Source organism: Heteronotia binoei, chromosome 5 (assembly GCF_032191835.1).
Source record: "Heteronotia binoei isolate CCM8104 ecotype False Entrance Well chromosome 5, APGP_CSIRO_Hbin_v1, whole genome shotgun sequence".
NCBI classification, from domain to species: domain Eukaryota; kingdom Metazoa; phylum Chordata; class Lepidosauria; order Squamata; family Gekkonidae; genus Heteronotia; species Heteronotia binoei.
In genome coordinates, this window is record NC_083227.1 from 5,747,911 (window position 1) to 5,764,131 (window position 16,221).

Below are 16,221 nucleotides of genomic sequence, written 5' to 3' on the forward strand. Positions count from 1 at the left end.
GGTGGGTGGGGCTGAGAGAGCTCAAAGAAAAGATTGTCTTCGGAAGGCTGACACTTGAAGAAGACCGCAGATTTATACCCTGCCCTTCTCTCTGAATCAGAGACTCCAAGCCGCTTACAATCTCCTATATCTTCCTCCCCCACAACAGAGGCTCTGCGAGGGCTCTAGAGAGAAGATTGTCTTGGGAAGGCTGACACTTGTAGAAGACTGCAGATTTATACCCCGCCCTTCTCTCTGAATCAGAGACTCCAAGCCGCTTACTATCTCCTATATCTTCCTCCCCCACAACAGAGGCTCTGCGAGGTGGGTGGGGCTGAGAGGGCTCTAGAGAGAAGATTGCCTTGGCAAGGCTGACACTTAAAAGGCACCTCGAATCCCTTCCTTCAGCTGAGAAAAGCCATTGGAATAGTTTTATTTCTTCCCTGCACAACAGCTAGTAAAGGGTTAGGAAGCAGAGAGCGCCGCAGTTCCTAGAGAGGACACAAAAAGGAGATGAGAAAACCTGAAGCCCTCCAGCTTGCATGGAAGGACTAGGGCTAGAGAAGCCGGACTAGGGGATGCCTGGGTGGGTCGAGGAGGGTGGGGTGGGGGAAGCAGCCCTAGTAGGGGGTCTTTCTGGGCCCTGCTTTAGAGCAAGGCCAGGATGGAGGTCAGGCTGCAGTGGGAAACGATTCAGTTTTGCATTGTTTGAGGAAGACCAGGACAGGGGGAGATGGGCAGGCCACCCCATAAGGTGGGAGTGTCAAGATCCCTTGCCATCTGTTATTTGCATGCTTGCTTAGAATCATAGACTTGGAAGGGACCTCCAGGGTCATCTAGTCCAACCTCCTGCACAATGCAGGAAAAAAACAAACACCTCCACCTAAATTCACAAGATCTTCATCGCTGTCAGATGGCCATCTAGCCTCTGTTGAAAAAGCTCCAAGGGAGGAGAGCCCGCCACCTCCCGAGGAAGCCTGTTCCACTGAAGAATCGGTCTGTCAGGAAGTTCTTCCTAATGTTGAGCCGGAAACTCTTTTGATTTAATTTCAACCTATTGATTCTGGTCCGACCTTCCGGGGGCCACAGAAAACAATTCCACACCATCCTCTATAGGACAGCCCTTCAAGTACTTGAAGATGGTGATCCTATCACCTCTCAGCCACCTCCTCTCCAGGCTAAACATCCCCAGCTCCTTCAACCTTTCCTCATAGGACTTGGTCTCCAGACCCCTCACCATCTTCGTAAGAACATAAGAACATAAGAGAAGCCATGTTGGATCAGGCCAACGGCCCATCAAGTCCAACACTCTGTGTCACACAGTGGCAAAAAATGTTATATACACACATACACTGTGGCTAATAGCCACTGATGGACCTGTGCTCCATATTTTTATCTAAACCCCTCTTGAAGGTGGCTATACTTGTGGCCGCCACCACCTCCTGTGGCAGTGAATTCCACATGTTAATCACCCTTTGGGTGAAGAAGTACTTCCTTTTATCCGTCTTAACCTGTCTGCTCAGCAATTTCATCGAATGCCCACGAGTTCTTGTATTGTGAGAAAGGGAGAAAAGTACTTCTTTCTCTACTTTCTCCATTCCATGCATTATCTTGTAAACCTCTATCATGTCACCCCGCAGTCGACGTTTCTCCAAGCTAAAGAGTCCCAAGCATTTCAACCTTTCTTCATAGGGAAAGTGCTCCAGCCCTTTAATCATTCTAGTTGCCCTTCTCTGCACCTTCTCTAAAGCTATAATATCCTTTTTGAGGTGCGGCGACCAGAACTGCACACAGTACTCCAAATGAGACCGCACCATCGATTTATACAGGGGCATTATGATACTGGCTGATTTGTTTTCAATTCCCTTCCTAATAATTCCCAGCATGGCATTGGCCTTTTTTATTGCAAACGCACACTGTCTTGACACTTTCAGTGAGTTATCTATCATGACCCCAAGATCTCTCTCTTGATCAGTCTCTGCCAGTTCGTAGCCTTCCTCTGGACCCATCCCAACTTGTCTATACCCTTCTTAAAATGTGGTGCCCAAAACTGAACACAATACAGTTCCTTGCTATGTCTGGGAGAAACGAAACTTCAGCTTCCCATGAGGGAGCTTAGGATTCCTAGCACTGACTGACCGACAGGAGAGGTGTTGGAAGATTGGAGGCGGGCGAATGTTGTCCCCATCTTCAAGAAGGGGAAAAAAGCGGATCCGGGTAACTACCGACCTGTCAGTATACCTGGAAAAGTTTCTATACCTGGAAAAGTTTTAGAACAAATCATCAGTCGGTCCTGGAACATTTAGAAAGAATGGATGTGATTACTAAGAGCCACCATGGGTTTCTCAAGAACAAGTCATGTTAAACTAACTTGATCTCTTTTTTTGAGAAAGTGACTACCTTGCTGGATCAGGGGAATGCTGTAGACATTGTTTATCTTGATTTCAGTAAGGCTTTTGAGAAGGTTCCACATACTATCCTTGTTGACAAGTTGGTAAAATGTGGCTTGGATCCTGTTACCGTCAGGTGAATCTGTAACTGGTTGACAGATCGCACCCAAAGAGTGCTTGTGAATGGTTCCTCATCTTCTTGGAGAGGAGTGACAAGTGGAGTGCCTCAAGGATCTGCCCTGGGACCTGTTTTGTTCAACATCTTGATTAATGATTTGGATGAAGGAATAGAGGGAATGCTTATTAAATTTGCTGATGATACTAAATTGGGAGGGGTTGCAAACACAGAAGAAGACAGAAATGTGATACTGGATGATTCCAGGGGGACTGCGAAGAGTCAGAGATTGGGGATAAGCCTTGTTCCAAGGGTCATTTCTGGCTCATAGAGTCGAAGTGTGTGTGTGTGTGTGTTTGAGACTTAGAGGAGGGAAATCTTACTTCTCCTTCCTGATTCTCTGGGAGAAGCTGTGGGTGTGTGGGGAACACAACCAGGATTTGCAGAATGCTCACCATCAAAACCAGGGATACGGGAGAATTTACATCATACTGGATGTTGATGTTTCGGGGGAGGAATCTGACCCCTAAGAACTTACTGAATTGTTGAGTTAGTGTGTAGAACCTTCTCCTTTCGACCCAAATGAACCCTACTGCCAGCACATTTTGGGCTTTTCACAGCAGGCTGGACTGGGGAGGGACTGAGGTTCAGAAAGGCTTCTCCAGAACCGCTGTTCAGATAAAAATCTTTGCCAATTAAGGATGCCGGCGGCTGTACTAGGTTTTTGCCAAAAGAAGAGAGGTTGTAGATACCAGTTACCCTCAACTTGTCTATTTCTTCCCAGGATTTGGGAAAGGAAATATTTCTGCCAATTTTGTAGAAGTCAGAAAAAATTAAGACTGGCAGATAACCTGAAGGAGTGAGCTTCACAGAAGAAGACAGCCACTAGAAAGGCCCTTCTGTGTGTTCACTTATTTCCGAACCTCCAACATCTGTGTGTGCAAAGAACGGCCTCATCAGAATCAGCTATAGGAAAGTTTTACCTTCCTACGGATTCTCTGAGGGAACATGAGTCGGATCTGTGCCTCAGCCTCTTGCCACACGTGGAGCATTTCTGAAGTCCCTCCTGTTAACTTTTGTTGTCTCCTGGCTAAGCCTCTTGCCTGTGAGAGGGGATCTTCTGAATCTTACTCTGGGAAAGAACCCTCCGGGGAAAAGAGAGCGCTGGGCACCAAGTTCACAATTTTATGAAAATTTATTAATACAGGATTGAACAAAGATTTCCTCTCTTTAGTCACATCCAGACTTCTCAAACCCATCCTTTGACCTGAAGAAACGCATTGCAGCTATACCCTACAGATAACTCATAGCCACTCATTACTTTATTTAAGAGAGCAGAAGCAAGAAAAATAATATAGACATCCAATGTAAAACTTGATAGAAGGTCTCACCCTTCACGAGGGCATCCTTGGAGTTCCCTGTAAGATGGAAGCAAGGTGTGGAGAGTTCAGGAGAACACCTCTCATCTCGGCTTCCACTGGGCTTTCCCTCTACTTTTAGAGATTTTTGGTGTGTCTGCCCTCCTCTTCTGTCCAACCAGAATCTTCCCAGCCCTCCTGGATTTTTACCAACCTGACAGGACTTCATCTTTGGCAAAAAAGTTCATCAATAATTGGGATTTGTGTGAGACCTCCACGCATGTGCCCTGTTCATGCTTCTTTGCCAAGGACTCCTTGTCTGGCCATTCTCTTGACTTATTCCAGGAATCTTTTCCAACACTTGACTTCTCTCAACACCGTCTTCTGACATCCATTTTAGATCCAGGCATCCATTCTGAGTCCACATTAGCTTCTACAGAGCCAGTTTTATGTAGTGGTTAAGTGCATGGACTCTTATATGGGAGAACCTTCGCTTGCAGCTGCTGGAATGGCCTTGGGTCAGCCATAGCTGTCGCTGGAGTTGTCCTTGAAAGGGCAGCTGCTGTGAGAGCCCTCTCAGCCCCACCCACCTCACAGGGTGTCTGTTGTGGGGGAAGGAGATAAAGGAGATTGTAACACGCTTACAAGATTGTGGCCTTGGGTCAGCAATAGCTCTGGCAGAGACTGTTCTTAAAAGGGCAGCTACTGTGAGAGCCCTCTCAGCCCCACCCACCTTACAGGGTGTCTGTTGTGGGGGAAGGAGATAAAGGAGATTATCTCTCTGAGTCTCTGATTCAGAGAGAAGGGTGGGGTATAAATCTGCAGTTATTCTTCTTCTGCCCCACTACCTAACTATCTACCATGGCCCAGCCTGTACTATGCAGGCCATAAAAGATGGGGTGGTATCTAGCTAATGGTTTTCTATCCCCTAAACACACTAGAGATCTGTCTGTCATCTAGCAGCATAGACTTCACTGAACGGTAAGCACAGTTCAAAATGTTACTAAACTGCAAGCGTATACTAGAAGCATCAGTATAAAATGGCATTAAATTCTTCAGCCTAGTTCCTATTACTGATAAAATATTTCACTATGAACACCACATGATATGCCTCCTTTCTAATAATAACAATTATTATAATAATAGCAATGTGAGTTCATAGAAATCTAATTGTGCTTCTGTAGGCCTGCACATCTGCTTCTATAGAAGTGAAGTTCCCAAAATGAGCAGACTTTGTTATTTGAAACAAAGTTGCATTTATTGTATTCTCCAAAGTTACTTCAGCATGAAAGACATTGGAACTGATGGCTAGCAGTTTGAGACGTTGGTATTTAACATTATACATCAAAGCATTCACATCTACCCCTAATTCCCAAAACAAAGGCTGTCTTTGCATGTGATACATTTCACACGGCTCCCCCTTATCTTCTACAGTTGGTGGTTACATTTCCCGGAGGCAATGTCCTTGCCGCCTCTAGGGGGGAGGTGAGAATTTGCCCAGGCCATTTCCACTTCAAAGACCAGCTAACAACCTTTGATATTCCTGGGAAACTACTCCTGGGCTAGCCCTACTTGGCCCCCTTCTACTACTACACTAATACGAGTTAGTAAGCATATATCTTTTATTAATCAGTATGGTTAGTGGTCAGTATTCAGGAAGAGTATCAATGAACAGAGTCTGACAGTGATGAGAACTGAACAAGGCAACATCAGTCCCAGCTGCATCCAGCTGTTAATTCTGCCAACATGGAGGGTCACCATGACACCGCACTTCTTTCCTCTGTGTTCTTGTCTCAGCACAGAGACGGGTTTTTCTGTCTCTTCAGGTAGAAAAGGCCTAGAATGAGGCCTCACAATGAAGTCAAAACAATTCGGGCCTTTTAGATGTCTAACACTCCCTTGCGTGGAATTCTCCGAGCTAAAGGAGATGTGAGCTGATCTTAGATCTACTTCAGCTGACAGAGCACTGATTTATTCTTCCTGGGATCTATCTGAGGGCTTCAGACACGTCTAAGGTTCCTTCTGTAGGCTGAGCATTTGCAACATTTCTTCTTGGTTAGGGTATGTCCACGTAGATTAAAGCTTTATACAAGAGTTTATACTGTTTTCACGGTTTTCATAGTCTGTGGTTGCTTTTTACTTGTGAAATGAGTGAAGTGCTCTTTTCCCAACCTAAGGGGCTACATGGTTTCTCCTCGTGTCAGTTCTCAGGTGTTTTCAAAAAGTACTACTCCATCCCTTTGCACACTCTAAGGACTCAAAAGGTTTCTCCCCTGTGTGGGTCCCCTGATGCAGTTGAAGGTTGCCGCTCAGACTGAATCTCTTTCCACATACTGAGCATTCAAAAGGTTTCTCTCCTGTGTGGGTTCTCTGATGCTTTTGAAGATTGCCACTGTGACTGAATGTCTTTCCACACTCTGAGCATTTAAAAGGTTTCCCTCCTTTGTGGGTTCTCTGATGCTGTTGAAGAGTGCCACTGTTAGTAAATATCTTTCCACACTCTGAGCATTCAAAAAGCTTCTTCCCTGTGTGGGTTCTCTGATGCTTTTGAAGAGTGCCACTGTTAGTAAATCTCTTTCCACACTCTTAACATTCAAAAGGTTTCTCCCCTCTGTGAGTTCTTTGGTGGTTTTGAAGATGGCCACTCTGACTGAATCTCTTTCCACACGCTGAGCATGCAAAAGGTTTCTCTCCTGTGTGGGTCCTCTGATGTTTTTGAAGAGTGCTACTGTGACTAAATCTCTTTCCACACTCTGAGCATTCAAAAGGTTTCTCTCCTGTGTGGGTTCTCTGATGCTGTTGAAGACTCTCATTCTGACTGAATCGCTTCCCACACGCTGTGCATTCAAAAGGTTTCTCTCCTGTGTGAGTCCTATGATGCAGTTGAAGGTTGCCACTCTGACTGAATCTCTTTCCACACTCTGTGCATTCAAAAGGTTTCTCCCCTGTGTGAGTCCTATGATGCAGTTGAAGGTTGCCACTCTGACTGAATCTCTTTCCACACTCTGTGCATGCAAAAGGTTTCTCCCCTGTGTGGGTTCTCTGATGCTTTTGAAGAGTGCCACTGTAACTGAATCTCCTTCCACATTCTGAGTATGCAAAAGGTTTCTCTCCTGTGTGGGTTCTCTGATGCTTTTGAAGAGTGCTACTGTCACTGAATGTCTTTCCACACTCTGAGCATTCAAACGGTTTCTCCCCTGTGTGAGTTCTTTGGTGGTTTTGAAGATGGCCACTCTGACTGAATCTCTTTCCACACGCTGAGCATGCAAAAGGTTTCTCTCCCGTGTGGGTCCTCTGATGCTTTTGAAGAGTGCCACTGTGACTGAATCTCTTTCCACATTCTGAACATTTAAAAGGTTTCTCCCCTGTGTGAATTCTTTGGTGGTTTTGAAGATGGCCACTCTGACTGAATCTCTTTCCACACGCTGAGCATGCAAAAGGTTTCTCTCCTGTGTGGGTTCTCTGATGCTGTTGAAGACTGCTCTTGGCACTGAATGTCTTTCCACACTCTGAGCATGCAAAAGGTTTCTCTCCTGTGTGGGTTCTCTGATGCTGTTTAAGACTGCTCTTGTCACTGAATGTCTTTCCACACACTGAGCATGCAAAAGGTTTCTCTCCTGTGTGGGTTCTCTGATGCTGTTTAAGACTGCTCTTGTCACTGAATGTCTTTCCACACGCTGAGCATGCAAAAGGTTTCTCCCCTGTGTGGGTTCTCTGATGTTGGTGAAGAGTGCTACTCTGACTGAATCTCTTTCCACAATCTGTGCATTTAAAAGGTTTCTCCCCTGTATGAGTTCTTTGATGTTCTTGAAGATGTTCACGCCGACTGAATCTCTTTCCACACTCTGTGCATTCAAAAGGTTTCTCTCCTGTGTGGGTTCTTTGATTCTGCTGAAGATTGCTATTGAACCCGAATTTCTTTCCACCTACTGTGCATTCAAACAGTTTATCCTCTTTTTGAGTTCTTTGACACTGCTGAAGCTTGCCATTCTGATTGAATTTCCTTCCACACTCCGAGCTTTCAAAAGATTTATCTCGTTTTTCCATTCTTTGGTTCACTAGAAGCTGTGATCTATATCTGATGTCCTTTCCATACTTAATGGACTGACTCATCTCCATTGTATTGTGCTTGGGAAAATGTTCATTATGCTTTCTTCCATTTCTCTTCTCAACAAAATGTCTGTCCATTCTCTTGGGTCTGCCTTGATTCCTTACATTTCCTTTCGAGTCTTTATTAATAACTTCATCTGGCAAACGCAGCTGTAGTTCCTCACCCTCCTCATTCATCTGATCATCCTTTGCTGGAAAAAAAATGGAAGCATTAGTACCTGGGAGGGCAGGTAAGGGCCATCTGTGTGACAGACCCTTGGCCTCGTCACGCTTGACTAACCTTAACCAACCCCCCACCTTTCTCCAGAACATTCCGGATTTAAGGATTCCTTTCAAGAGCCACAGCTGAGCTCTTTCCCATAAGGAGCTGCTGATCTTTCAAATTCCAGGCCCCAGAAGGCCTCCCTCCTACCTTGTCCAGTGGGGTTTATAATTCTACCAAACTAAGAGCTGCTTAAAATGAAGCAGAAAAGTCCCATGGGCATTCCTTGCTTGTTGTCTTGAAATAACCATGAAGGATACGGACTTTCTACCAGCTCACTTGGGAAGGGAATGATCTCTTGAGATCCTCCGGAGGGACAAAAAAATCTATTATCTATCCCTGGACCAAAGGAGGCTAGATTGCGTTCGACGCGAGCTAGGGCCTTCTCGGTGGCAGCACCAGAATTGTGGAATGCACTCCCGGAGGCCATAAGGGCCCTGCGGGATCTCTCCACTTTCCGCAGGGCTTGTAAGACCGAATTGTTCCGACAGGCCTTTGATATCTAACCGGGAGAGAACTGCCACCCGACATCATATAGAGTACTCGATGATCACCGACAGAAAAGAAGAACTCACTAATATTGTAGAGATACATCACCACGAAATGGTTTTTAAAATTTTGAATTGTAATTATGCTTTATTGGTTTTAGCTTGTGAATATGAATGTTGTCAGCCGCCCTGAGTCTGCTTGCAGAAAGGGCGGAATAGGAATTTAAAGTAAATAAATAAAATAAATAAAACTCTGCATCCTTTCTTTAGATGTCAGCCTGTATTTCTCCCCACAACGGGCACAGAATTCCAACTAGTGTATGCGGGGGAACGATCATTTCCAGATCACACTCAGAGCAAATGTTCGTAATACCGTCCGAGGAAAATGTATGTTAAAAAGGCTGGCAACAGAGAAATGAGGATCTGGCCCCTTCTGGAGTCTTTCCGAGGGCCTCTCATCCCACCTTTACCTCAGTCCAGGACCCCTTCTTTAGCTTGGGTGACAACTACACCACCGGCCACCGTTGCCTCTGGGCAAGGAACGCGACAGGGAGTCAAAACGGCATATTGCTGTTCAGTGTTTTGATTCATGCCTCATCAAAATGGCGGAATTCACACCTTTGGCACCTAGAAAAGATCCTTACCCAGAGAGGCCACGTTCCCATAGTTCTCCAGCATGACTTCCCTGTACAGACCTCTTTGTCCCGGATCCAGCAGGGCCCACTCTGCCTCCGTGAAAGAGACGGACACCTCCTCAAAGGAAAAGGGACCCTGGAAGAAAAAGCAGATTCCCTCCTCATCAGAGGTCAGGCCAGGCAGAGATTGCACATTGGAAGGGAGTATCTGGGAAGGTACGGAAAGTAAGGCTTGGGGGAATGGCATGCAGACCCTCTCTTACCCAGAAACCTTCTAGAAGTTCCCCTGAGAAAGGAGGAGGGGCCCAGGTTGTCCTCTGCACATCTCATCTCTCCTACCTGGATTGGAGGTGCAGCAGCCGTTTCCACCCCTCTGAAAAGACGACGGCTCAACAGCATCTCTCCACTGCCTGTTCCTGAGACAAGGGAGGAATGAGGAGTGTTTTCAGAGACTTGCTATTCCATTGGCTTGTTTGTACCTTGCTTCGTGCCCCCCCTTCCCATGGATGTGAAACCTGGCCCTCTGTTCACTCACCGCATTTTTAATGAAGAAAAGAGCTGTGTTTCTCAAAAGCTGACGTTACAATAAAATCTGTTAGTCTTAAAGGAGCCACTGGACTCTTTTCAAATTTTAAAATACTTTATACTAAATTCTGGGACCCGAAAGCCTCAAGCATTACAAAGGCTGCTGATGTATTTTGGAGGGGGTGGAAATGACGCTGCGCGACCATCACTGTTACGTTGGCCCACAAGTGACTTGAGCGCATCTAGAGACTCAAAGGCAGAAGAAGAAGAGACTGGATTTATACCCCGCCCTTCACTCAGGGTCTCAGAGTGGCTTACAATCTCATTCCCTTCCACTCCCCACAACAGGCACCTGTGGGGTAGGAGGGGCTGAGAGAGCTCTGACAGAAACCACTCCTGAGAGAACAACTCTGAGAGAACTCGACTGACCCAAAGTCACCCAGCAGCTGCATGTAGAGGAGTGGGGGAATCAGACTACTTCTCCCAGATTAGAGTCCACGCTCTTAACCACTACACTACACTGGCAAATACAAATGAGCTTTCAGAGTGTGCCTTCACAAACAGGTTTTAAGCCAGATGCGACATCAACACAACATCAAATCTGCCCCAAGCCCCACCCCCCAGAGCTCCTAGGAGTTCCAGGCCACACCTTCCACCCCTCCCCAGCATCCGGTTTCCCTCACCAGCCCGCGAGATACCCCATAAGCACAGGTACAGAAGCCAAATTCTCCCATCCTTATTGTCCCCCCAAAAAGTGTTTTTCAGAGCTCTGCTACCCCAGAAGGTGGAGACACCCTTTCTTCACCATGTTGAATGGAAGGAGGGTTAGAGATGAATATTTTAATTAATGTGAGGAACTGCCTTCCATGAACTCGTCTAATCCTCTTTGAGAGCGATCACAATTAGTGGATGTTGAGTGCCGCATGTCAAGAGGGCTTCTTCCCATGAGTTCTGCATCACTTGCTTTGATCTGTTCTGTATCAATGAGAGCTGGTTTGGTGTAGTGGTTAGGTGTGCAAATTCTTATCTGGGAGAACCGGGTTAGATTCCCCACTCCTCCATTTGCACCAGCTGAGATGGCCTTGAGTCAGCCATAGCTCTGGCAGAGGTTATCCTTGAAAGGACAGCTGCTGGGAGAGCCCTCTCAGTCCCACCCACCTCTAAGGGTGTCTGTTGTGAGGGAGGGAAAGGAGATTATGAGTCCCAGAAGGAGGAGGAGGGTGAGACCGGAACATTTCAATTACTGTGAAGAACTGCCTTCCATGAACTTGTCTAATCCCCTTTGAGAGGACAATTAATGGACAATGAGTGCCACAGATTCTGTGCTGTATGAAAAGGTGTTTAAATTCCACACACACACGCACACACCCCGCCACAACTCTCTATGCAACAAATTCACTGAGTGCCCCAATCATATCTAGGAACAAAAAGTATTTACCACAGGAAAGGGAAAGAGCATCTTGGACAAGCTCCACAGCCTGCGCTCTCTGCCCTTGCTCCAAGGAACCTCCTTCCGCCTCAGGGAATGCAGCTTCTTTCTTCCTGGATGGGGCCCACATCTGAAACAGCAGCAAGGAAGGGGGGGGGGTAAGAGATGGAATGGAAAAGCCAATAAGAAATGGATCCTGCCCCACTCCCAGACTCCTCACCCTTCAATCAGCAGACCTGCAGAGTTACTAAGAGGCTGCTAAAGGAGGCTATAAACATTCCCATTTGGATGATTAACGCTTGAACAAATATCTCTCAGGGACGTCTTAGGACAAGGCCAGATATAATTCCTTGAATTAGACAAACAGGAGAGAATCCCTCTCACCTGTTCTGCCTGCCTCTTCTCCTCTGCCTGACTCAGGAGGAAACCTTCGGCCAGGGCCACCGCCTGGGAACTGGTCTCCGGCCCACATCCTCTGACCCAGCCCTGCATTTCCTGGGGCAGGAGAGTCAGGAACTGCTCCAGGATCACCAGGTCCACGATCTGCTTCTTGGTGTGCCTCTCCGGCTCCAGCCACTGGCTGCAAAGTCCATGGAGCTGGCTGCAAACCTCTCGGGGCCCATCGGACTCGTGGTAGAGGAACTGCTGGAACTGCTGACAATGTACATCTGAGGTCACGGTGTCTTTAGGTGGAATCTCTGTCCCAGCCCTTTCCCAGAATTCAACACCATTCCCAGCGTGGAGGAGAAAGGGGCCTCTGCTTGCCGTCTTGCCAGTTCCAGGTCCTTCTGGGTCCTGCTCTTCCATCTCCTGCCCCTTCTATTGAGTCGCTTCCATCTGTGGAAAGATGCCTTTGTTCACTTGCCGTGAAGAGAGGCTGCTCTCTGGGGGAAGGAGAGACACAGATAGCAAACATGTCACAAGGGGAAAGGAGAAGAAGAATTGCAGATTTATACCCCGCCCTTCTCTCTGAATCACAGAGCGGTTCACAATCTCCATTCAGCACGAAGGAGTCATCCCATCTGGTCTAACCACGAAAAGGTGAGTTTTGTGTCCTTGCTGACAGCCCCTTAGCAAGACCTGAACTCACAAGACCTCCACAAGTGGTTAAGTGTGTGGACTCTTATCTGGGAGAACCAGGTTTAATTCCCCACTCCTCCACTTGCACCTGCTGGAATGGCCTTGGGTCAGCTACAGCTCTCGCAGGAGTTGTCCTTGAAAGGGCAGCTTCTCTCAGCCCCACCCACCTCACAGGGTGTCTGTTGTAGGGGAGGAAGGGAAAGGAAATTGTAGGACGCTCTGAGCCTCTGTCCTTGAAAGGGCAGCTGCTGTGAGAGCCCTCTCAGCCCCACCCACCTCAAAGGGTGTCTGTTGTGGGGGAGGAAGGGAAAAGAGATTGTGAGCCTCTCTGAGCCTCTGTCCTTGAAAGCGCAGCTGCTGTGAGAGCCCTCTCCCGCCCCACCCACCTCACAGGGTGTCTGTTGTGGGGGAGTAAGGGAAAGGAGATTATGAGCCGCTCTGAGCCTCTGTCCTCGAAAGGGCAGCTGCTGTGAGAGCCCTCTCAGCCCCACCCATCTCACAGGGTGTCTGTTGTGGGGGAGGAAGGGAAAGGAGATTATGAGCCGCTCTGAGCCTCTGTCCTCGAAAGGGCAGCTGCTGTGAGAGCCCTCTCAGCCCCACCCATCTCACAGGGTGTCTGTTGTGGGGGAGTAAGGGAAAGGAGATTATGAGCCGCTCTGAGCCTCTGTCCTCGAAAGGGCAGCTGCTGTGAGAGCCCTCTCAGCCCCACCCACCTCACAGGGTGTCTGTTGTGGGGGAGGAAGGGAAAGGAGATTATGAGCCGCTCTGAGCCTCTGTCCTCGAAAGGGCAGCTGCTGTGAGAGCCCTCTCAGCCCCACCCATCTCACAGGGTGTCTGTTCTGGGGAAGGAAGGGAAAGGAGATTGTAGTCCGCTCTGAGCCTCTGTCCTTGAAATGGCAGCTGCTGTGAGAGCCCTCTCAGCCCCACCCACCTCACAGGGTGTCTGTTGTGGGGAAGGAAGGGAAAGGAGATTGTGAGGCGCTCCGAGACTCTTCGGAGTGGAGGGTGGGATATAAAAACAATATCTTCTTCATCCTCTAGCAGATACCAATCAGCCCTCCCAGGGGAGAAACAGGGTGTCCTGGGGGGGGGGGGAGACTCTGTGGCCTGTTCACATCTGAGCTCCCCCCTCCCCTGCCTCAATCAGGGCCCTTGTCAGATTCCCATAGGTTGCCAATCCCCAGGTGGGGGCAGGGGATCCCCCAGTTTGGAGGTCCTCCTCCCACTTCAGGGCCATCAGGAATTGCGGTGGGGGTGGAAAGAGGGAAGTATCTGCTGGAAGTTCCATTATTCTGTATGGAGACTTATCCCTATAGGAAATAATAGAGAATTGATCTGCAGGTATCTAAGGCTGGGGGGGGCTGTTTTGTGAGGTAGAGGCAGCAAATTTTCCATATAGGATCAGGTCCCTCTTCCCAAAATACCCCCCAAGTTACAAAACCGATTGGACTAGGGGGTCTAATTCTACGAGCCTCAAAAGAAGGTGCCCCTCTCCTTCGTTATTTCCTAGGGAAGGAAGGCGTTTAAAAAGGTGTTCTGCTCCCTTTGGAATTCAGCTGTGCTTGTAACCGCCTGGTTTCTGGCTCCACCCCCAATGTCTCCTGGCTCCACCCCCAAAGTCCCCAGATATGTCTTGAATTGGACATGGCAACTCTAGATTCCCACCCTCTCCCAAATGGCCAGAAACTTCACAGGACTTGGCAACCCTGACTGGGAATGATCCTCTCCCCCCCCCTCCCCTCCCCCGCCTCCCTCCCAAAATCTCAAAGCCGATTCTGCCTCCAGGCCTTCCTTCTTCTGAGGAGACCTTCCACAGAAGGAGGAGCCAGAGGGGACCCACCCCCTAAAGCCAGCCAGCCCGTGGGGAAGCGAGCAGGACCGGATCGACATGTTTTTTGAGGAGGGGATTATGCATGGGATGGAGAAAGTAGAGAAAGAAGTCCTTTTCTCCCTTTCTCACAATACGAAAACTCGTGGGCATTCAATGAAACTGCTGACTAGTTGGGTTATAACAGGTAAAAGGAAGCCCTTCTTCACCCAAAGGGTGATTAACATGTGGAATTCCCTGCCACAGGAGGCAGTGGCGGCTACAAGCATAGCCAGCTTTCAGAGGGGATTGGATAAGCTTATGGAGCAGAGGTTCATCAGTGGTGATGCTCTGTATTCTTGGTGCTTTGGGGGGGGGGAGCAAAGTGGAAGGGCTTCTAGCCCCACTTGTGAACCTCCTGATGGCTTTTTGGCCACTGTGTGACACAGAGTGTTGGACTGGATGGGCCATTGGCCTGATCCAACAGGGCTTCTCTTATGTTTTATGTGACACAGAGTGTTGGACTGGATGGGCCATTGGCCTGATCCAACAGGGCTTCTCTTATGTTCTTATGTGACTCAGAGTGTTGGACTGAATGGGCCACTGGCCTGATCCAACATGGCTTCTCTTATGTTTTATGTGACACAGAGTGTTGGACTGGATGGGCCATTGGCCTGATCCAACAGGGCTTCTCTTATGTTCTTATGTGACACAGAGTGTTGGACTGGATGGGCCACTGGCCTGATCCAACAGGGCTTCTCTTATGTTCTTATGTGACTCAGAGTGTTGGACTGGAGGGGCCACTGGCCTGATCCAACAGGGCTTCTCTTATGTTCTTATGTGACACAGAGTGTTGGACTGGATGGGCCACTGGCCTGATCCAACAGGGCTTCTCTTATGTTCTTATGTGACACAGAGTGTTGGACTGGAGGGGCCACTGGCCTGATCCAACAGGGCTTCTCTTATGTTCTTATGTGACACAGAGTGTTGGACTGGAGGGGCCACTGGCCTGATCCAACATGGCTTCTCTTATGTTTTATGTGACACAGAGTGTTGGACTGGATGGGCCATTGGCCTGATCCAACAGGGCTTCTCTTATGTTCTTATGTGACACAGAGTGTTGGACTGGATGGGCCACTGGCCTGATCCAACATGGCTTCTATTATGTTCTTATGTGACTCAGAGTGTTGGACTGGAGGGGCCACTGGCCTGATCCAACAGGGCTTCTCTTATGTTCTTATGTGACACAGAGTGTTGGACTGGAGGGGCCACTGGCCTGATCCAACAGAGCTTCTCTTATGTCCTTATGTAACACAGAGTGTTGGACTGGATGGGCCATTGGCCTGATCCAACTCGGGTTCTCTTATGTCCTTATGTGACACAGAGTGTTGGACTGGATGGGCCATTGGCCTGATCCAACAGGGCTTCTCTTATGTTCTTATGTGACACAGAGTGTTGGACTGGATGGGCCATCGGCCTGATCGAACTCGGGTTCTCTTATGTCCTTATGTGACACAGAGTGTTGGACTGGATGGGCCATTGGCCTGATCCAACATGGCTTCTCTTATGTTCTTATGTGACACAGAGTGTTGGACTGGATGGGCCATTGGCCTGATCCAACTCGGGTTCTCTTATGTCCTTATGTGACACAGAGTGTTGGACTGGATGGGCCATTGGCCTGATCCAACAGGGCTTCTCTTATGTTCTTATGTGACACAGAGTGTTGGACTGGATGGGCCATCGGCCTGATCGAACTCGGGTTCTCTTATGTCCTTATGTGACACAGAGTGTTGGACTGGATGGGCCATTGGCCTGATCCAACAGGGCTTCTCTTATGTTCTTATGTGACACAGAGTGTTGGACTGGATGGGCCATTGGCCTGATCCAACTTGGCTTCTCTTATGTTCTTATGATTCACCCTTCCGGGCCCAAAGGCCTCCCGAACCGGCTGGAAGGAGCATTGCACCAGCACGACTCCTGCCTCCCCCCTCCACTCCGCCCCAGTTCAAAGCGAAGCCGCCCCCCCCCCCGCCGATCTCCTTT

At 48.4% G+C, this 16,221-nt stretch overlaps 1 protein-coding gene and 1 pseudogene across 1 annotated transcript in view; both read right to left on the reverse strand.

The window, feature by feature from the left end:
• Positions 1-6,059: 6,059 nt before the first annotated feature.
• Positions 6,060-9,470, reverse strand: LOC132571594 (oocyte zinc finger protein XlCOF6-like; annotated as a pseudogene).
• Positions 9,471-12,148: 2,678 nt separating this feature from the next.
• The window catches only part of LOC132571595 (zinc finger protein OZF-like), a 388,663-nt gene continuing 384,590 nt past the window's right edge, over positions 12,149-16,221 (reverse strand). Inside the window, exon 9 of the mRNA XM_060238393.1 lies at positions 12,149-12,175. Within this exon, the coding sequence (XP_060094376.1) occupies positions 12,149-12,175 (27 nt within the window). The remainder of the gene's footprint in view (positions 12,176-16,221) is intronic.